Source organism: Piliocolobus tephrosceles, chromosome 11 (assembly GCF_002776525.5).
Source record: "Piliocolobus tephrosceles isolate RC106 chromosome 11, ASM277652v3, whole genome shotgun sequence".
Taxonomy (NCBI): domain Eukaryota; kingdom Metazoa; phylum Chordata; class Mammalia; order Primates; family Cercopithecidae; genus Piliocolobus; species Piliocolobus tephrosceles.
Window position 1 is genome coordinate 118,923,971 of NC_045444.1, and position 22,037 is coordinate 118,946,007.

General features: G+C 49.3%; 3 protein-coding genes across 10 annotated transcripts in view; 2 read left to right on the forward strand and 1 right to left on the reverse strand.

The window, feature by feature from the left end:
- The first annotated feature begins 916 nt into the window (after positions 1 to 916).
- CHRNG (cholinergic receptor nicotinic gamma subunit) lies at positions 917 to 7,111 on the forward strand. Its single transcript, XM_023188549.3, has 12 exons — positions 917 to 971; positions 1,161 to 1,300; positions 1,550 to 1,594; positions 1,771 to 1,880; positions 2,529 to 2,684; positions 3,587 to 3,684; positions 4,333 to 4,533; positions 4,726 to 4,840; positions 5,034 to 5,148; positions 5,805 to 6,018; positions 6,210 to 6,340; positions 6,938 to 7,111. The coding sequence occupies exons 1-12, from the start codon at positions 917 to 919 to the stop codon at positions 7,109 to 7,111; spliced, it is 1,554 nt and encodes a 517-aa protein (XP_023044317.1).
- A 1,996-nt stretch (positions 7,112 to 9,107) lies between these two features.
- TIGD1 (tigger transposable element derived 1) lies at positions 9,108 to 12,683 on the reverse strand. Of its 2 annotated transcripts, none has more exons than XM_023188569.2 (2): positions 12,520 to 12,683; positions 9,108 to 11,646 (listed from the first exon to the last, which is right to left on the reverse strand). In XM_023188569.2, exon 2 carries the CDS (start codon positions 11,556 to 11,558, stop codon positions 9,783 to 9,785), a length of 1,776 nt encoding a protein of 591 aa, XP_023044337.1. In that variant the 5' UTR covers positions 11,559 to 11,646; positions 12,520 to 12,683; the 3' UTR covers positions 9,108 to 9,782. The 2 variants fall into 2 exon arrangements, with proteins under 2 accessions (XP_023044337.1, XP_023044336.1); XM_023188568.2 differs by lacking the exon at positions 12,520 to 12,683 and adding an exon at positions 12,053 to 12,415.
- Positions 11,728 to 22,037, forward strand: part of EIF4E2 (eukaryotic translation initiation factor 4E family member 2) — a 35,457-nt gene continuing 25,147 nt past the window's right edge. For 3 of the 7 annotated variants that reach the window (XM_023188572.2, XM_023188573.2, XM_023188570.2), the window contains exons 1-3: positions 11,728 to 12,412; positions 18,084 to 18,198; positions 19,560 to 19,694. In XM_023188572.2, coding sequence (XP_023044340.1) covers positions 12,393 to 12,412; positions 18,084 to 18,198; positions 19,560 to 19,694 — 270 coding nt within the window. In that variant the 5' untranslated portion in view covers positions 11,728 to 12,392. Of the gene's footprint in view, positions 12,413 to 12,480; positions 12,887 to 18,083; positions 18,199 to 19,559; positions 19,695 to 22,037 lie in introns of those variants that run through there. The other 4 variants (XM_023188575.2, XM_026447349.2, XM_023188574.3 and 1 more) reach the window with 2 other exon arrangements.

Consider the following 22,037-nt stretch of genomic DNA (forward strand, 5'->3'; position numbering starts at 1 on the left):
GGAGAAGCTCAGGGAGGGGGAAGCTCAGGGAGGGGGAAGCTCAGGGAAAGGGAAACCCAGTGAGGGGGAAGCTTAGGGAGGGGGAAGTTCAGGGAGAGGGATGCTGAGTGAGGGCGACACGGAGTGAGGGGGATGCGCAGTGAGGGCGATGCCGAGTGAGGGGGATACTCAGTGAGGGCGATGCCGAGTGAGGGGCATGTGCAGTGAGGGAGATGCCCAGTGCCAGGCTAAGACGGGTGGATCACTTGAGTTCAGGAATTCAAGACTGGCCTGGCCAACATGGTGAAACCCCGTCTCTACTAAAAATACAAAAAGAAAAAATAGCCAGGCCTGTTGGCACGTGCCAGTAGTCCCAGCTACTCAGAAGGCTGAAGTAGGAGAATCGAGGTGGAGGTTGTAGTGAGCCAAGATTGCACCACTGCACTCCAGCAAAAACCAAACAAAAAAATCCTCACCTGCCTACCCAACAGCCTTCACACCCACCCAAATCCTGACTCCCTGGAGGGAGCAGGAGGCAGTCCACCTCAGCCCTCTCCGGAGCTGCCATCAGGTTCCTCGGTGACCTGCCTTACCTACCACACCCAGCTGGCCCTGGCTATGTCCTTGGCCCCCATGTGGAACACGGAGGTGGGGCTGGGACAACTGAGCCCGAGTTGGGGCTGGAAGGTGGATGTCTCTTTTGGGGCAGACGGGGCCCCTGTCTCCCCTCTCCAGCCCAGGTAATCTGAGCCCAGCATTGTGTCCATCCTGGAACAGCTGACAAGGCTGTGGTCAGACAGCTGGTGGGGCTGGGCCGGGTTGGCTGGGCTGGCTGGGGTGGGAGTGTAGGCTGTTATATGACACCCAGAGCCCATCTCTCTCTGCCCCAGACCTTGGAGCTGTTGTCCCACCCATCACTGCAGAGAGCTGAGGTGCCATGCATGGGGGCCAGGGGCCGCTGCTCCTCCTGCCGCTGCTGGCTGTCTGCCTGGGTAGGACACAAAGGAATCTCAGCCTAGGGAGTCCCAGAGCTGGGGTCCACGGCCTCAGGGGATGGAGAGCCTGAGGGCTATTGGGGCCTGCCCTGGATCCAGTTCCCCGAGTCTCCACTTCACACCCCCAGGGCCTCCCCAATCTTTCCGCCTCCGAGCTCCTGCTAGGCTCACGCCTGTCTATTGCAGGGGTCCAGGGCCGGAACCAGGAGGAGCGCCTGCTCGCAGACCTGATGCAAAACTATGACCCCAACCTGCGGCCCGCGGAACGAGACTCGGATGTGGTCAATGTCAGCCTGAAGCTAACCCTCACCAACCTCATCTCCCTGGTAAGCCACAGGATGGTGGAGGGGTCAGTGCATCAGGCCCTGGGACCCTCTGGGGATAGCATGGGGTGACTCCAGCCACCAAGAGCTTGGAGGGCCCCACGGGGGACAGGCTGGGGTCTGGAACACCCCCGTGATTGTGGGGGGTGTACTGTCAAGAGGCTGGGGGATGCTTGGCCCCATCGGTGGCCTGTGGGGACTGGCACTGAAGTTGGGGGCTGAGCCCTCCATACTGCACCCTTGCACCCCCAGAACGAGCGAGAGGAAGCCCTCACCACCAACGTCTGGATAGAGATGGTAAGAGGCTACTCTGCTACCCTCCTTCCATCAGGGGCCCCACCTCACCACCCCAAGGCCTCCTGAGAGTTGCCTGCCCCCTTCCTGCCTCTTCTGTTCTGTTGGGCTAGATGCCCACTCCTAGGGGTGTGGTGCAGCAGAGGGCAGAGGTGTAGCAACTGCCCCTCCCCCTGCAGCAGTGGTGCGACTATCGCCTGCGCTGGGATCCGCGAGACTACGAAGGCCTTTGGGTGCTGAGGGTGCCGTCCACCATGGTGTGGCGGCCGGATATCGTGCTGGAGAACAAGTGAGGAGGGGGCGCACGCAGGGGTGTGGGGGACAAAGAACACAGGGTCTGGGCCCAGCAGAACAAGGGGGCTCTGGGAAAAGACAAAGATGAGCAGGGGGTGCAAGTTGGGCACCTGTGCAGCTAGGGAAGAACTGGATGGAGCAGGCGCCAAGAGCAGGGCCCTGGGTATGGCCTCTGACCCCAGGGCCAGCAGACCAGACCCTACGCCAGGCTCCATCCCCTCTGGGCTGGGCCACCTGGTGGGCTGCTCCCTTCCCTGTAACATGGGGCCACTGACGGGTCCTACAGAAGCTGGTGGGAGTCAACAAGACAGGCATGAAAAGTGCATCACTTGGGGACTGGCACATGGTGTGGGCTTAACACGTTAGTCACTATTATATTATTATTATTATTATTAAAACAAGAGAGAGAAAGAGAAGCAGAAATTAGGAGGTGGTGCCTGAGGAAGTCTGTCTGGGGCAGGGGTGGCAGGAGGATTGCTGGGGGGACCTCGTGGTCCGGGTGGGAACCACTCAGGGGGTGACAGGCTGGTAGGGACTTGTGTCCCCAGGCCCCTATCCACATGGGGCAGAGGGGCTGGTCTGGGGCTGGGGTGTCGGGGGCTGAGCCCACAGCCTCGTGGCCTGGCCTGTTCTGTGCACACAGCGTGGACGGTGTCTTCGAGGTGGCCCTCTACTGCAATGTGCTCGTGTCCCCTGACGGCTGTATCTACTGGCTGCCGCCTGCCATCTTCCGTTCCGCCTGCTCTATCTCAGTCACCTACTTCCCCTTCGACTGGCAGAACTGCTCCCTTATCTTCCAGTGAGGCCATTTATGGGGAAGGATTAAGAGAGCTGCTCTCAGAGGGCCCTGGGCAGGGGTGGGGCAAGGCCTGGGCAAGGCTTCTGGCCTTGGCTCCGGCAGCACCTAGAGGCCAAGGGCCTGGCTCCATCTCCCCTGGGCCTCTGTGCCCATCTCAGGCTAAGACGCCTGAAGGTGCCCGAGTTCTCCCTGCTAAGCGCGAGTCCCCTCACTCATCCTCCTTCACTGCCTCAGTTTCCTCGCCTGTGCCCCAAGGGGAGACATTCACACCTGGGGTGCGTGGGTGAGAAGGCACACCTGGACACAACATGCATGTCTGCGCACACACGAAACCACTGCACACTCCAGGCCCACAGGGAGGCGGGGCTGTTCTGTGAGAGAGGGGCCCTGGCAGGGAATCCAGCGGAAGCATGTATGCAAGCAAGCTACCCCTGGGGGTCTCTGGGTCTGTTTCCTCAAACGTAAGTGTGGGGAGGAGGGCCGGAGGGAGGGTTCTCCTGTATCTTAGAGGAGCAGTCTTTCCACAAGCAAACCTGGCAGGGAGACTCCCCTCCGTAGACACAAGGGTCGTCCTTAGCTAGGCTTGTGTATTCTACATTGCCATCATCAGCCCCTCCTGTCAGACAGCAGTGGGAGGGACAAACGCAGAGTGGCCCTGGGCCCATCAGCCAGGTGAGGGCCCTGCAGCCTCCTGGGCCTTCAACTCAATCTTCCTGACCCCAAAGAGCCCTAGGTCCCCTGCTCTCCATCTTTCACCACTGGGGTTTTATGGAGAACTCAGAAGCATGGGACTGCATCTTGCTGAAGCAAAGCTGCCCACACTTGTCCCCAGATGGTCATCCCCATGCAGTCATGGCAGGTCTATCCACTCACATTTAGCCTCCTTCCTCGGTGACTCCCAGGTCCCAGACTTACAGCACCAATGAGATTGATCTGCAGCTGAGTCAGGAAGATGGCCAGACCATCGAGTGGATTTTCATTGACCCTGAGGCCTTCACAGGTAACCCCCACCCAAGGACTCCCCAGGCAGCCTCATCCAGGGCTCCTGCTGGACCGAGCTGTGGTCAAGGCTGGACCAAGGTCAAATCCCTCCCATGTAACTCAAAATGAAAACTACAGCAAACCATAAAATATGCTTTTTTTTTTTTTTGAGACAGAGTCTCGCTCTGTCACCCAGGCTGGAGTGCAGTGGCCGGATCTCAGCTCACTGCAAGCTCTGCCTCCCGGGGTTACGCCATTCTCCTGCCTCAGCCTCCCGAGTAGCTGGGACTACAGGCGCCCGCCACCTCGCCCAGCTAGTTTTTTGTATTTTTTAGTAGAGATGGGGTTTCAGCATGTTAGCCAGAATGGTCTCGATCTCCTGACCTCGTGATCCGCCCATCTCGGCCTCCCAAAGTGCTGGGATTACAGGCTTGAGCCACAGCGCCCGGCCTAACGTCCAACAAAGCTCTGACTTTCCTCATAATGACTCCAATTTTAGAAGGAGAGGCTCAAGTATCCAATCTCCCACCCCACTTCTGTCCCGCAAGGGTGCCTCCCCTGCTGGTGCTCCTTAGGACACATGCTGCCCTTGCAGCTGGGTCACTCAGGCGGCAGGGATCTGCCTAGCCCACACTTTCTGTGCCCACTCCTGCCTGCCTGCCCTCAGAGAATGGGGAGTGGGCCATCCAGCACCGACCAGCCAAGATGCTCCTGGACCCAGCGGCGCCAGCCCAGGAGGCAGGCCACCAGAAGGTGGTGTTCTACCTGCTCATCCAGCGCAAGCCCCTCTTCTACGTCATCAACATCATCGCCCCCTGCGTGCTCATCTCCTCCGTCGCCATCCTCATCTACTTCCTTCCTGCCAAGGGTACCTGGAGCCTATGGGAGAGAGCCGTCCAGTAGCACAGGGGATACCTGGGAGGCCGGGGCGGGCCCTGCCTGGGGCACAGAGTGGCATTACGACCAAGGACAGAGGCAGCGGGCTACTTCTGGGGTAAGGGGTTCCTCTGTGGGTGGGGGAGGTAGGGACCTGCTCTGAGAGCCTCTCGGTCATGGGCAGCTGGGGGCCAGAAGTGTACCGTCGCCATCAACGTGCTCCTGGCCCAGACTGTCTTCCTTTTCCTTGTGGCCAAGAAGGTGCCTGAAACCTCCCAGGCGGTGCCACTCATCAGCAAGTAAGGCTGGTCTTCATGCCTACCCGCCTACCCTACTTTCACTTCTTGGGAGCACAATGGCCTCCTGCATTGCCCTTTTGCCCTCCATCCACCCCACCATCCTCAATTCAGGAGGCCTGAGGGGGGCAGCCACTAAGGGTGGGGGTAGCATCATGGTATGGGCTGCCAGCTCCTGCCCACCCCACCCTGACAGGTACCTGACCTTCCTCCTGGTGGTGACCATCCTCATTGTCGTGAATGCTGTGGTCGTGCTCAACGTGTCCTTGCGGTCCCCACACACACACTCCATGGCCCGAGGGGTCCGCAAGGCAAGGACCCTCCCTGCCCATTTCAACATCCTCCTGCCCACTCCCCTACGCCTCCCTCTCGCACGCCCCTGGCCGTACTCCTCATCTGTGACATTCCACAGCACACCCATCCTGGGTGTATCTTGAAGCATGGGCCAAAATCGATTACAGTAATACAGTAATGAAATTGCTTCCTAGGTGCCAGGGATGTTACAAATGTTAATGTATTTCATCTTCGTAAAATCCATATCATCTCCAATTACAGATGAGGACATTGAGGCGCAGAGAGGTTAAGTAACTTGCCCAAGAAATTGCACTATGAAGTCAAAAAAGCAAGAGTCTGCCAGGGCAGTCTGATTCCAGTCTGTGATCTATAGCCCACCTGCAGCCTTCAGCTTGGGCCCTTGTTGCACATGCAGATTCCCAGGCCTTCCCCAGGCATTCTAGGCCAGAATAGCATGAGGGTTGGGGGCAGGAATCTGTGTTTGTAAAAAGTGCCCTGGTGATTCTGATGTGCACTGAAGTTTGGGGTCCCAGGCTCACGTCCAGTACAGAGCTTTACCAAGGCCACGTCACTGCCCCGGTACATGCCTAGCAGCACGAGCCCTTCACGCCAACTTCCTGCTTCTGCTCTGAAGCTCGGCCTGGCTGCCCTAGTGAAGCCACCCCCTCTCTAGGTGTTCCTGAGGCTCTTGCCCCAGCTGCTGAGGATGCACATTCGCGCGCTGGCCCCGGCAGCTGTGCAGGACACCCAGCCCCGGCTACAGAATGGCTCCTCGGGATGGTCGATCACAACTGGGGAGGAGGCGGCCCTCTGCCTGCCTCGCAGTGAACTCCTCTTCCAGCAGTGGCGGCGGCAAGGGCTGGTGGCAGCAGCGCTGGAGAAGCTAGGTGAGACACAGCAGGTGTGCCTGGGGACACTCCTCCCCTGGGACTCCAGCTGGGGAGCCAGACACAGCAGATGAGTGCTGGAGAAGTGTCCAGGTCAGGGAGAGAGGAGCTGGGGTCCCTAAGGAGAGGCCATCTTCTCTGCCTGTTTCTCCTCCATTCTACTCCCAAACCTTATCCTTTCTCTTTATCAGAGAAAGGCCCGGAGTTAGAGCCGAACCAGTTCTGTGGCAGCCTGAAGCAGGCTGCCCCAGCCATCCAGGCCTGCGTGGAAGCCTGCAATCTCATTGCCCGTGCCCGGCACCAGCAGAGTCACTTTGACAATGTAAGCTGAGTCAGGGTGGGGTGGAGGTGGAGTGAGTACCTGGGCTTGGACCTGTGATGGAGACAGGATGAGTCGGGTGGCCAAGATAGGGCAGTGGGGTGGAAAAAGAGGAGGTCGGGAGCAGTGGCTCACATCTGTAATCCCAGCACTTTGGGAGGCCGAGGCAGGTGGATTCACCTGATGTCAGGAGTTTGAGACCAGCCTGCCAACATGGCAAAATCCTATCTCTACCAAAAATTAGCTGGGCGTGGTGGTGGGCACCTGTATTCCCAGCTACTCAGGAGGCTGAGGCAGGAGAATTGCTTCAACCTGGGAGGTGGAGGTTGCAGTGAGCCGAGCTGAGATCGCACCACTGCACTCTGTCCTGGGTGAAAGAGTGAGACGTGAGACTCTGTCTCAAAAAAAAAAAAAAGAAAGAAAGAAAAAGGAACAGGGGCAGCAGGGACGTCTCAGGGCCAGGGGACCATGCCTGGACGTAGGTAAGAAGGGCCCCAGGAAACGGAGACATGGGCCTGCTGGAAGCCCAAGGATGAGAACGGGACCCAGGGAAGACCTGGTGCCGCCGCAGGCCATCTGACATCTGACTCCCACCCTCAGGGGAATGAGGAGTGGTTCCTGGTGGGCCGAGTGCTGGACCGTGTCTGCTTCCTGGCCATGCTCTCGCTCTTCGTCTGTGGCACAGCTGGCATCTTCCTCATGGCCCACTACAACCGGGTGCCAGCCCTGCCATTCCCTGGAGATCCACGCCCCTACCTGCCCTCACCAGACTGAGCCAACCAACCACCGCGGGGCATGTGGGAGTCACGCACGTGGGTCACACTGAGTCTTATCAGCCACGTTCTCCTACTGAGGTCCTAAGTGTACTCTTTGGGAAGTGCCCTTCAGGGCTGTGTGAGCCAAACAGCCCTGAGAAAAGCTGGGGAAAGAGTCTGAGCTGGAGTCCGGGAGTGGTTGGGGGTGGACTGTGGTTAGTGTGCTGCTGCGGTCAGCATGCGTGCGGGACTGGCTAGCTTGTCCTGGCACTAGCCACTCCTCCACTCAGCGCACTCCCCTCACTTAGGCCAAGCATTATTCATTCCCATCAATCTGAAGCCCAAAGGACTGTTTTGTGTAGTACCTTCGGGCTTGGGACTGGCTCCCCTTTTACAAGTTCTCCCTGAAAGGGGGCAGTCAAGAGAGGTGTGAAGAGTAGCAGCCAATGCTCTCTCCAAAGCAGGGCAGCAGCCCATGCCAGCTGGCATCTCCCCACTGTGCCTTCTGGGTACAATAAGCACCCAATTCTCAAAAACCCCAGTGGCCTTTCCATTCATGTGCATTTTTCTACCACTGACCACAAGACGATTTCCTGAGTTTTGTAATCCTTTTTTTTTTTTTTTAAGTTTTTGATGTGTTGTTGCTTTGTTTAGTTTTGAGACAGAGCCTCACTCTTGCCATGCAAGCTGGAGCGGAGTGGCATGATCACAGCTCACTGCAGCCTCAACTTCCAGGGCTCAAGCGATCTTCCTGCCTCAGTCTCCGAAGTAGCTGGCACCACAGGCATGCACCACTACACCCAGCTACTTTTAAATTTTTAGTACAGATGAGGTTTTGCTGTGTTGCCTAGGTTGGTCTTGAACTCCTAAGCTCAAGTGATCCTCCCACTTGAGCCTTGGGATTACAGGCATAAGCCACTGTACTTGGCTTCCTTCTTTTTTTTTTTTTTTTTTTTTGAGATGGAGTCTTGCTCTGTCCTCCAGGCTGGAGTGCAGTGGCACAATCTCGGCTCACTGCAACTTCTGCCTCCTGGGTTCAAGCGATTCTCCTGAGTAGCTGGAATTACAGGCGTACACCACCACGCCCAGCTAATTTTTTTTTTTTTTTTTTTGTATTTTTAGTAGAAATGGGGTTTCACCATGTTGGCCAGGCTGGTCTCGAACTCCTGACCTTGTGATCCGCCCACCTCAGCCTCTCAAAAGTGCTGGGATTACAGGCGTGAGCCACCGCGCCAGGTCACCTGGCCTCCATTTTAATTAAGAGCTCCTCACAGCAGTATGGACAAGCAAGAGTCATTATTCCCCGTGTTATACAGGCAAATTGAGCCTAGAGTAAGAGGGACTCCACACAACACTGGTGGCTAAACAAGGTTTGAAGTCCAGAATTTCTGACTCTGACCCAATCTGACATTCTAAGATTCTATGGCCTGAAAAACAGGCCCTTCTTCCCAAAGGATGGTTGAGACAAGAAAGAGCGAGGCAAGAGGAGTCTGGAGTTAACAGAAAGCCACTAAGCTCTTCATTCCAGGAAGAGACTTTGGCCTCCCTTGACCCCACTAATCAGGTAGTAAGGCAATAAGCTGGGGTCTTCCTGCGGGAGAGGCAAGGTCCTGCTCTAAGATTACAGCTGGCACAAGAGTTCGGCTGGTAACCAGGGGACACCCTTGGGCAAGTCACCTATGCTCCCTCATGGGTAAATAAGGTGCAAAAAATAATCCATTCCTGGCCAGGTGTGGTGGCTCACACTTGTAATCCCAGCACCTTGGGAGGACAAGGTGGTGGACTGCTTGAGCTCAGGAGCCCAGGAACCCAGGAACCCAGCCTGGGCAACATGGGGACACCCGGTCTCTACCAAAAAATACAAACTTAGCTGGGCGTGGTGATGCATACCTGTAGTCCCAGTTACTCGGGAGGCTAATGGGGGGGAGGGATCGCTTGAGCCCAGGAAGTCTAGGCTGCAGTGAGCTGTGATCATGTGACTGCACTCCAGCCTGATGACATAGTAAGAGCCTGTCTCAAAAAAAAAAAATTACAAAACTAAAAAAAAAGTGAAAGTGCCACATAAAGGCCTGACAACAGGATATGATCGCAGGAGGGGACCTTGGAAACATGCCCTCCCTCCAAGCACAGGATTGCTGTCTTTGGGGTTCAATCACCAGCAAGTTCATTTTATTTACTCCAGTGTGGGTCTGTGCTTGTGCATGCGCAGTGTGTTTGAAGCAAGAGCAGAGTCAGAGCCCTAGAGTCCTAGAGGAGTTAGGGAGAGTGGGGAAGAACTTCGATCAGGGAGGGAATCTGGTGACAGTGGGGTCATTTCAGCTTCCCATAAGCCCCTTACTATCTGCGTATCTGGCACAAGTCTCTCAACCTCTCTGAAAGCCTCAGAAGGCAAAGGATTAGCTCCTTGTACACAGTAAGCACTCAAATTGGGGGCCATTACTATAGGTTACTGTCTCATGGGATCCATACAGTAACCTAAGGAGGTAGGAAGACGTATACCTCAAAGATATTGCAGGTTCAGTTCCAGACCAACACAAGAAAGCAAGTCACATGAATGTTTTTGATTTCCCAACGCACATAAAAGTTATGTTTATGCTATACTGTAGACTAGCAAGAGTGCAATAGCATTGTCTAATAAAACAATATACATACCTAAATTTAAAATACTTTATTGCTAAAAATGCTAATGATCAATCTGAGCCTTCGGTGAGTCGTACTCTTTTTGCTGGTGGAGGGTCTTGCCTCGAGGTTGATGGCTGCTGACTGGTCAGGGTGGTGGCTGCTGAAGGTTGGGGTGGCTGTGGCAATTTCTTAAAATAAGACATCAGTGAAGTTTGTCTCATCAATTGACTCTTCCTTTCATGAAAGATTTCTCTGTAGCATGCGATGCTGTTTGATAGCATTTTGCCCACAGTAGAACTTCTTTCAAAATTGGAGTCAATCCTCTCAAACCCTGCTGCTGCTTTGTCAACTAAGTTTATGTAATATTCTAAATCCTTTGTTGTCATTTCAACAATGTTCACAGCATCTTCACCAGGGGTAGATTCCATCTCAAGAAACCACTTTCTTTGCGCATCCATAAGAAACAGCTCCTTATCTGTTAAAGTTTTATCATGAGATTGTAGCAATTCAGTTACATCTTTAGGCTCTACTTCTAATTCTAGTTCTCTTGCTATTTCCACCACATCTGCACTTACTTCCTCCACTGAAGTCTTGAACCCATGATAGTCATCAATGAGGGTGGGAATCAACTTCTTCCAAACTCCTGTTAATGTTGACATTTTTACCTCCTCCCATGAATCACGAATGTTTTTAATGGCATCTAAAATGGTGAATCCTTTCCAGAAGGTTTTCAATTTGCTTTGCCCAGACCCATCAGAGACATCTCTATCCACAGCAGCTAGAGCCTTATGAAACGTATTTCTCAAATAATAAGACTTGAAGGTCGAAATTACTCCTTGATCCATGGGCTGTAGAATGGATGTTGTGTTAGCAGGCATGAAAACAACATTAATCTCCTTGTATATCTCCATCAGAGCTCTTGGATGACTAGGGGCATTGTCAATGAGCAATAATATTTTGAAAGGAATCTTCTTTTCTGAGCAGTAGGTCTCAACAGTGGGTTTAAAATATTCAGTAAACCACACTGTAAACAGATGTGCTGTCATCCGGGCTTTGCTGTTCCATTTATATAGCACAGGTAGAGTAGATTTAGTATAATTCTTAAGGGCCCTAGGATTTTCAGAATGGTAAATAAGCATTGGTTTCAACTTAAAGTCACCAGCTGCATTAGCCCCTAACAAGAGAGTCAGCCTGTCCTTTGAAGCTTTGAAGCCAGGCACTGACTTCTCCTCTCTAGCTATGAAAGTCCTAGATGGCATCTTCTTCCAATAGAAGGCTGTTTCATCTACATTGAAAATCTGTTGTTTAGTGTAGCCACCTTCATCAATGATCTTAGCTAAAGCTTCTGGATAACTTGCTGCAGCTTCTACATCAGCACTAGCTGCTTCACCCTGTGCTTTTATGTGGTAGAAACGGCTTCTTTCCTTAAACCTCATGAACCAACCTCTGCTAGCTTCAAACTTTTCTTCTGTGGCTTCCACACCTCTCTCAGCTTTCATAGAGTTGAAGAGAGTTAGGGCCTTGTTCTGGATTAGGCTTTGGCTTAAGGGAATGTTGTGGCTGGTCTGATCTTCTATCCAGACCACTAAAACTTTCTCCATATCAGCAATAAGGCTGTTTCGCTTTCGTATCATTCGTGTGTTCATTGGAGTAGCACTTTTAACTTCCTTCAAGAACTTTTCCTTTGCATTTACAACTTGGCTAACTGTTTGCCGCAGGAGGCCTAGCCTTCGGCCTATCTCGGCTTTTGACATACCTTCCTCACTGAGTTTAATCATTTCTAGTTTTTGATTTAAAGTGAGAGACGTGCGACTCTTCCTTTCTCTTGAGCACTTAGAGGCCATTGCAGAGTTATTAATTCGCCTAATCTCAATATTGTTGTGTCTCAAGGAATAGAGAGGCCCAAGAAGAGGTAGAAAGATGGGGAACAATCTGTGGGTGGAGCAGTCAGAACACACACAACATTAAGTTCACAGTCTTATAAAAGACGCTGTATGTGGCACCCCGAAACAATGACAACAGCAACATCAAAGATCACTGATCATAGATCACCATAACACAGAAATCATGAAAAGTTTGAAATATTTTGAGAATTACCAAAATGTAACACAGACACGAAGTGAACACATGCTGTTGGAAAAATGGCGCTAATACAATTGCTGGACTCAGGGCTGCCACAAACCCTCAATTTGTTTTTAGAAAGTCCTATCTGCGAAGCGCAATAAAACGAGGTATGCCATAGTATAGAGGCGCTGCCGCCAAAGGAAAGCCTCCGGAAGGTTGAGAGAGATACCGGAGAGTGCGTCCCGCACTGGAGGAGGAGGAGGAAGGTTTTTACCAGGCAGCGAGTCCAGAGCCCGCGCTGTCAACGACGCAGTGCTGCCTTTTTTCGGAGGCGCTGCGGGAGGACGCCTGGACACGCTCCCTTAGGAGAGCGGGCGGGTCACGGGACCTGGACGGCCACAAACCTGAGGCCTGAAGCCAGCTCTGCCGCTGAAGCCAACCCTCTGCGCAGCCGCCCTGGGCTGGCGTCCCGAGATAGCCGCCCCCAAACCGGGCCTGCGCGTGGACGTTCCGCTGTGCCCCGCGCAAAACCGGAAGTACCCGGACCTAAGGCTGAGGGACCCGGTGGAGCGGAAGTCACTCCCTGAGGCAGTGGCGACAGCCGCGGCGAGAGGATGAACAACAAGTTCGACGCGTGAGTGGCTCGTGACCGCCCCCGGGGCCCCTTCCCCCAACAGTTCCCCCGCGCCCGCCCCCACTAGGGCTGGGGCGGCGCAAACCCTGCGGCCCCGGCTTCCCTACCCGGATCAGGCTGAGGCCGGACCTGGCCTGGGCTGGCGGGGAGGAGGGGGCTGGGGAGCGATGGATCCCGGGGTCCCGGAGACCCCAGGGCCGTAAGAACCGAGGGCGAAGAGCTGAGCCCGGGGGAGGGGTGGCTGTGCCGCCAGGTAGGGGGAGATTTTCGGACGCCCCGCCCCGGTGGATGCGGATTGCCGACGACGTGGAGGGGTGGGGACCTCGGCGGTTTGAGTGTTTCCGCAGCCTGGCCGCGCTGTCTCTGAATCCAGCTTTCCCCACACGCTCCCTCTCCCCTCTGAGCCTCAGTTTTCTCATCTGCAGAGTGGGGACGGTAACACCCTTTGTCGTAGAGTGTGGAGGATGCAATGAGGTAATGTGGCGGCTGCCCTCGACGCGGTGGAAGGCTGGCTTAGGAATTAGCATCTTCCTGAGACTCTTCCTACTTTCTTTCTCCTCCCACTCCCGTTCCCGTCTTCCAACACACTCGCCAAGACGGGTATTCTTGTCGCTCTCTCTTGCCCGCTCCGGTTTCTAGTTTCGGTTTGGAGGTACAGAGGGAAAATGCAGAAGTACTTTTACTTATCCCCCTCCAAGGATTGTATCTTGAGGTAGAATATGTTCCTACCTCTGTTCTAGTAGTCTAGTAAATCTGTCTCTTCATCTGAAAGCCTGGATTTCTAGTCCCAGATTCACCACTTACCAGCTGTTTGTAGAAAAGTTACCCAGTCTCTGAGCCATTGTTGCTCCAACCACGTTAGTGGTTAGTACCCTGCTGCCACAGCGGGGTGTGATAAGGGTCAAATCATACTCAGCAATGCTTAAAGATACTTGTGAACATTGCTAACTACTGAGATATAAACGTAAAGTGGAATTACTATTAGTTTAGGTTGTGACCTTGTGCTTTTGATGGGAAATTAGGGTTTTTCCAATGCAGAGAGTACTGTGCAAATTCAAGGAGTACTGGATTTCCAACACTCCAGGCAGGTAGGTCTTCAGGCATGTTTGCTGGTTGCTGAGAGGTCTCTGCTACTTGAGAAAGTCTTTGCCCGACCTCTTCTCTATCCTTCTGTTTAACTGAGCCTATCCCTCTACGAACCTCTCCCACACTGCCGCCCCATTTCCTCTCTATCGTAAACCCTGCAACACCTAGCTGCAGATCCACATCCTGCCTCAGTGGAACTTTCTGGAACCTTTATACTCCTTCCTCCACTGATTTGCACAAATCAGCTTTCATCCTAAGAAGACATCTTATGGGTCATCTAGCTCAAGCCTACCCAAATCATTTGGGGGTCTGCAGTAAGAATGGTAATAATGGACTTCCACAGGGATCTTGCTAGGTACTTTTCATATATATATGTTTTTTGAGCCAGGGTCTCACTGTGTCACCCTGGCTGGAGTGCAGTGGTGTGATCACAGCTCACTGCCCACTCGACCTCCAGGCACCAGCAATCCTACCATCTCAGCCTCCAGAGTAGCTGGAACTACAAGCATGTGCCACCCTGCTTGGCTAATTTTTTTGTATTTTTTGTAGAGACAGGGTTTCACCATGTTGCCCAGGCTGATGTCCAATTCCTGGACTCAAGAGATCCACCCACCTTGGCCTCCCAAAGTGCTGAGATTACAGGAGGGAGCCACCACCCCCAGCCTCATATGTTATTTCTACTGTAACAATTCTGTGAAGGGGATCTTGTTGTCTCCTTTTACAGATAAGGAAAATGAGACTCTGAGATTAAATAATGCCCAAGACAACAGGAAGGGCTATCCCAGTTTGTTGTGTAACCTTGGTTCAAGCACCTTGTGAGAAAAATTAAACTTGTCCGCTTTTTTATCTTAGCTCTTCTATGATTGAGGAACCTGGATCATTTTAATCACTTTGAATTATTAACTATTATATTGAGCCAGAATCTTTTAACATCTACTCTCTAGAATTGCAGGAAAAAGAAAGAAAAACAAGCTTTCTTTCATTTGAAATTAGCAATTGAAAACAGCACTCCTGCCCCTAGTTTTATTTTTTTATGTTGTTTTTCATTCAGAAATTCTGCAGTGTTTAGGCCGTTGCTGCATATTTGGAGTCTTTACCACATCGTTCTCTTTACTGATCTGCACTCTTTACCACATTGCTCTTAGGGACATGTTCCAGTTTGCCAGAATTCTTCCAGAAGTCCAGTGGCTGGAGCTGAGTACAGTAGTATATAATCTAATGGGCTCATATTAAAGATTAGCTCTAATCTCCGTTACTATATGGACTCAACTTCTCTGAATGAAACTTTTGATTATAATTGCTTTTGTGGAGAGGGGGTAGACCTATCAAGTCCTTAGATCGCATTGCCATTGATCCTATTGATATGTAAAACCCTAAAATGCTTTCACAAAAACTGCAGTCCTGACATAGTTAAACATGGTTTTCAGATCTAGACAACTGTACTTGATTTTGTCCATATTTTACATCATTTGCTTTTTATTCTATATCGTTAACTTTGGGCCCATTCCTAACTATTGTCTAAACCACTTATTTGGCACTCATTGCTTTGATTCTATAGACCCATTCGTTAAACGGAAATTTGTTTTATGCCACTGTCTGATGGTGGGGGTATAAAGATGAATTGAACCAAGGCCCTGCCCACAAGGAATTGGTCAAGTTCAGAGGGTGAGGAACTACCTGGGCAGAAGCTTAGCAAGCTAACTAAAGTTCCTCTCAGTCTGGACAGCCTCAGAGTTGCTACCTGACTGCCTGAGTTTACAGAGCACTGATTTTTCAGGCTGAGTGGTATCTTGACTCAAATCCAGCTTGAAGCTGGGAAGAGTAGCTTTATAAGATTTGCCTTAAATGTAGGCTTAGAGGGCAGAGTGGTTGGTTAGTTCCACCCTCAGGTAATAAAAGCACTAGATGTAGATCCATTAGGGTTCCCATTTACTATCTTAGAAAGGAATCCGAAGTGGTCCAGGGATCACAGAAACATTGTTTCTTCTCTGACAATTATTTTTGTTAGTTTTTTCTCTGTTTCCTGGTAGTGATCAGCAGCAAAACCGCTAAAAAGAAAGGAAGGTATATGCTTTTCTTGGGACTAGCAAAAACAAGATGCTGGGATGATTATACCCCTCTTCAACCAAGATCTAAATGCAAGGGACCCCAGAGGCTATAGTGGGAGTTGGAAGCTAAGAAGAGAGGAATAGGGTTTGCATCCCAGGGGTATGCCCTAAAGAAGAGAGTTGAGAGCTGTCCTGGGCCTAAGCAGAAGAACCCTTGAGATGTTCTTGATCAGGAGACAGAACTGGCCATGAGAGTATAGCTGGAACAAGTGCAGACATTTATATGGGGAAGTTCAGAAGAGGAGAGCCCAACTTAGCCTAGGTTGGGAGAGGTTAGGAAATGTTTCCGAGAGAAAGTGGCCCTCGATCTGAGTCTTGTAGGACAAGTTAACTAGGCAAAGAAGGACTTCTTGAGGAGAGACCACATGATGAGCACAGCAGAAGGATAAAATTGGGGCATCAAAATTAGGATGATACAACTGGAGTGAAAAGAGTTTGTTGGGACCAGGAAGGAGATGATATTAGGACATGTGAGCAGAGCAGGGGCCTTTGCATCATGCTGAGGCGTGGATATATCTGTGTACCTTTTCTCCTCAGCTAGGTCCTTGGGGACAAGCACTCTGGTAGCTCATACACACCATAGATGCTTGGTAGATGTTGGTAATTTTTAATCCATAGATCTTGTGTGCTAGACAGGCTCCTTTTGAAAAGGAAACCAAATGTTTAATAAAGGGGAAGGGAGTATCATAAGCACAGATGATGGTCTCCTGGAAGTCCAGGGAGGCTGAATAAAAGCCAGAGAGATGGTAGCACCAGCAACAAAATGAAAGTCCCCTGCATTTTCTCTGCTCATCTGCTCTGTTCTCTTATCTCCTACTGGCTTTCTCTGCTTTTGCTCATTGTCTTAATTCTTTCAGGGTTTTTCTTGCATGGGGCTCATATGGCTGCCCCAACTCCTGAGTCTATGATCTTTCACCTCCTAGGTGAATGCTGAGGGGAGGAATCTGCTTATATATTTGAGCAAGGCCCTGGGGCATAGATTATTGCCCAGGCTGGACTGCCCTTTGGTCGGGTGCCCTTCCTAGTTGTGTCTTGACCAGGGTAGGGATGGGAAGGTTCATGGCACATATAACCTCCTGAGTATATCCTATAGCTAGGGCTGTAAAATGGGCAGAGCAGGGACCCCAACATGTGACTAGTGCATTCATTCTAATATTTATTGGGTGCTTTTAATGTATCAGGCACTGGGGATTCATGGGCAAAAAAAAAAAAACAGACCACAAAGTACCCTGCAACATGTTTATGTATCTGCATAGGATAGTATCTGAATTATAATTGGAGCATTTCTTGTACCATTCTTGAGAACTGCCTAATTTCATTTGACCACATATATAGTTATTGGGGCGAGAAAGATGATTGGAGAGATCTGTGATGAGTTAATGGTCCAACCCTAGAATAAATGGTTTTCTTATTGTCTTTGCAAACTCACCTTCCATTTATCTTTTTGTCTGGATCCAGTGATTTTTAGGTGTACCTGAAAACCTTGGGGTAGTTTCGCTGCTCATGAAAGGGAGAGTAATCCCTAAAGTACGTTTGACTCTGTGTTTATGAAGCAAGAACACATTTATTCTTTCAGTCATTTATTTTTCCTTTTGGTTTACCATTTATGCAGCATCTTCTAGTGCTGCATGTTAAGGCAACATCTTGCCGTGGGTCCAGGAGATACCAAGATGAAATAAGACACTGCTCTAAGGGAACTCTCTCTCTAGTAGGAAAAACAGACATGGGAGGAATGGTGTGGCAGACTGAAGGGATGGTGTTTGCAAATGGCACCGATACAGGAATATAGATTGCTAGAGGTGGAGGATCCTGGCTGGCAGGAGTCAGATTCTAGAGGATCTTAAGTTTTGCTGTACTTTATCTTAGAGGGTAGGCATCAAAAAGCGAGGGACCGTTGAAAGTTTAAACATGGAAGTTAAATGTCAGATTTGCACTTAAAAAGATAATGCTGGTGAAAGGGTGGATAGAGAGTGAGAGATTTATGTCAGGAAGACCACTGAAGAATTTATTATATCATTGAGATGTCAGGATAAGAGGGCCTAAACTAAAGTAGTGACAGTGGGGAGGTGTAGAAGAGGTGGTAAGGAGAAGTGGCAAAGCAGATAGTACGTTTTTAACCTTCGTTGGAAATGCCAAAGCATTAGAGACTCTTCTCATTTTTTACTTCATTTTTGGCAGGGAAAACAATCCCTTAAACTGTATACCTTAAACAGTCCCTTTAACTGGTTCTTTGTGTGCCTTTTTAGAAAACTGAAAGACAGTGCTTTCTGGAGTTCACAAGTTAGCTGATGGGCATTTCGTTTTTGTTTAATCCTCCTAATTTGCCTGTCTGTATTATTTTGCCTTTCTCACATCTCAGGGCCTGAATTTGAGTGACTTTGGGTTGGTTACATATAGTTCATATGACCTGGTGGCTTTGTTAGGTAAGCAGGAATTGACTTCATCACAGAATTGTATTATGTTGCCTTTCCATTCAGTTTGAAAGATGATGACAGTGGGGACCATGATCAGAATGAAGAAAACAGCACACAGAAAGATGGTGAGAAGGAAAAAACGGAACGAGACAAGAATCAGAGCAGTAGCAAGAGAAAGGTGAGTTTTGCGCTGCACAGTTGTAGTTGCCTTTGAACTTGAGACTTTATTGTCTTGTGGAATCTGTTTATCTGGAAGATACCAGATTAACTTGATGGCATCCTGTGTTGAAATATCTGACTTTGTTCTCAGAAAAACATTGTGCAATCATTGATGTTCATTTTGGGACCTACAACTTTTCTCTTGCCGCAAAATCTTGAGATGCTGCCTTGCTTTCAGCATTCTCCTAGCCTGAGATGGAGGAGATTAGCCCTGAAGCTTAACAAGGCTATTAGCTGCTTCATAGGCCACTGCTAAGTGTTTCAAATGCTACACACCCTTTTAAATTTTAGACAGTTTAGTCAGCAATAGTCTAAGGTGAAAGTGACTTGGAAAAGGGAGAACTTAGGGAATGAGAGAGAGAGAGAGATCAATTTTTTCCTTGAAATATCAAAGCAGGCTGGGTGCAGTGGCTCATGCCTGTAATTCCAGCACTTTGGAAGGCCAAGGTGGGCGGATCCCTAGGTCAAGAGATTGAGACCATCCTGGCCAACATGGTGAAATCCCATCTCTACTAAAAATACAAAAATTAGCTGGGTGCTGTGGCGTATGCCTGTAGTCCCAGCTACTGGGGAGGCTGAGGCAGGAGAATCACTTGAACCCGGGAGGTGGAGGCTACAGTGAGCCAAGATCACACCACTGCACTCCAGCCTGGCAACAGACTCCGTTTCAAAAAAACAAAAAAACCGAACAAAAGAAGAAATATCAAAGCAATCACTAATTCATTTATTCTGCAATATTGAGTAGCCCTCCAAGGGCAAGCCACTTTATGCTAGATGCTAAGAGGACACAAAGGGGAATGAGACTGTGGAAGGGGCTTACATTTAATAGTACCAATAATAACAATACTGACATCTGTTGTGCACGTACTCTCTGCCAGTTGCTCAGCATTGTATATCCACTAATTCATTTGATCCTCTCGGCAGTATTGTGAGATAGTTGTTATTATTTTCCTCATTTTGCAGGTAAGAAGATGAGGCACAAACAGGTTAAGTAACTTGACAGTGATGAATCTCATAGAGAAAGCAGTGCTTGGACTGGGCATAGGCTGAGATAAGATACAAACATGAATACCTATTATTATATGAGGCAGAAAGTTACAAAGGCCATAAGAACACAGGTAAAGTGTTACAAGAATTTGGAATCAGTTAACTACTGAGGAAATGTACTGTGTAAGCAGAATCTTGGGCACATTGCAGGTAGTTGAGTTGTATATCCTTTTTTAATTGTGGAGGCGGTAAAGATTGACACTGTAAAATGTTCTCTCAGTCTCAGACCATATAACAAATGCCCAGGACTAACACACATTCTTTATTTCCCAGGCTGTTGTTCCTGGACCAGCAGAGCATCCCCTGCAGTACAACTACACTTTTTGGTACTCCAGGAGAACCCCCGGCCGTCCCACCAGCTCACAGAGCTATGAACAGAATATCAAACAGATTGGCACCTTTGCCTCTGTGAGTTCTTGGTGATTTAATGGAGTGTGCCTTGATAGTTCATTCATGCCTGTATTGATATGATGTTTATTTACCTTCCTAGTAATCTATTTAAGGTTCTGGTTTTCTTAATTGACTGACCTGAGTCTCCGGAGTCAGATTTGTTCATTTTTAGGTTTCTCGCTAGATATCCATGGTTAGCATGTAGGTATCAACATATAGGAGAATTGTAGAGTTGATCAGAAGGGCATAATACAAAAGAACAGGTTTGGGTTTTTGTTTTTTTTTTTGTTTTTTTTAAATTGAGACAGAGTCTCTTGCTCTGTCGCCCAGGCTGGAGTGCAGTGGTGTAATCCCGTCTCATTGCAACCTCCACTTCCTGGGTTCAAGCAATTCGCCTGCCTCAGCCTCCTGAGTAGCTGAGATTACAGGCATGTGCCACTACACCCAGCTAATTTTTGTATTTTTAGTAGAGACGGGATTCCACCATGTTGGCCAGGCTGGTCTCGAACTCCTGACCTTAGGTGATCTACCCGCCTTGGCCTCCCAAAGTGCTGGATTACAGGAGTGACCCGCTGTACCTGGCCCTGTTTTTTTGGTTGTTTTGTTTTGTTTGTTTAAGTAGATATTGAGGGAGTCCTTACTAAGTTCAAAGTGTCATAAATACAAAGGTTTATAATACATGTTGTCTATCCTCATGAAGTTTAACAGTAAACTGAAAAATTTTGAAAGTTTTGTATTTAAGAAGCTCCCATTAGGGTTTTGGCTGTGTTAATGATTATACATAAAATATCTTTTTCCTGTGTTCAGAAAGAAAATGAAATCTCTAATAATTGCTTTTATGGGTACTGTCAGAGAGCCCAGACCATCTCATCTCTCTCCCAGGTGACTTGGTTTGTGTACCCCAAGAATCCATCTGCAACTAACACCACTCTAGTTGAACAAAGGTTATTATGTACCCAGTGTGTGCTGTACGTTCAATCTCTGGGCAGAGTCAAATGTGGGGTTTGTCATTTTCTTGAGATTGGTAAAGTATTAGTCCATTTAAAATGCAGAAACTGGAAAAGAATACTCCAGTAGGAAATACTACAACAAACTGCTAAGGAGGAAGGACGTATAACACATACTTTCTTTGTGTCATTTCCTTCCATCATTTCGATAGCCTTATGAAGTCGTGATATTATCCATATTTTACAAATGAGGAAAGTAAAACTTGGGTTAAGTATCTGATCTAAAGTCTCAAGTTACAGTGGGGCACGGTGGCTCATGCCTGTAATTCCACCACTTTGGGAGGCTGAGGTAGGAAGATTGTTTGAGCCCAGGAGTTTGAGACCAGCCTAGGTAACGTGGCGAGACCCTGCCTCTACAAAAAAATGTAAAATTAGCTGACTTGGAGAAAAGGGGAACATTAAAAAAAAAAAAAAAATCCTGGCCATGTTGGTGTGCACCTGTGGCCCCAACTACTCAGGAGGCTGAGGCAGGAGGATCACTTGAACCCAGGAGGTTAAGACTACAGTGAGCTATGTCTGTGCCCCTGTACTCTAGCCTGGGCAACAGAGATAGACCCTATCTTAAAAATTTTTTTTAAATTCTCAAGTCAGTCATAATTCCCTGGATTAAATGGGGGAGGCAGTGTAATTGAAGCTCAGGTACAGAAGTTTCCGGATAGCTGAATACATGGAGGTACCTGGAGGGTGGTGTGCCTAGAGGGGACATAGAAGCTCCCGGAACCTTCCTCCATACCTTCCCTCATACCTTGCCCTACACATCTCTTCATCTGCATCCTTTGTTTACAATAAACCGGTAATGTAAGGTACCAAGACAATAACTGGGGAAAGAATCGTCTTTTCAACAAACAGTGCTGAGGCAACTGGATTTCCAGGTGCAGAAGAATGAACTTGCATTCCTTCCTGATACCATGTACAAAAAGTAACTAAAAATGGATCATAGACCTAAATGTAAGAGCTAAAATTATAAAATTCTTAGAAGAAAAATATTAGTACATCTTAATGAACTTAGGTTAGGCAAAGCCTTCTTAAATAACACACTAAACGCATAAGTAGCAAAAGATTAAATACTTGGCTGGGCGTGGTGGCTCACACCTGTAATCCTAGTACTTTGGGAGACTAAGGCAGGAGGATCACTTGAGCTCAGGAGTTTGAGACCAAGCCTGGGCAACATAGTAAGACCCTATCTCTATAGGATTTCGTCAAAATTCAAAACTTTTCTGCTTCAAAGAACACTATCAAGAAAGTGAAAAGATAGCCTACAAAATGGGAGAAAATATTGCAACTCATATCTAATACTTGTATCTAGAATACTCTTACAACTCAATTATAATCTGCTTAATATGAAATCAACATC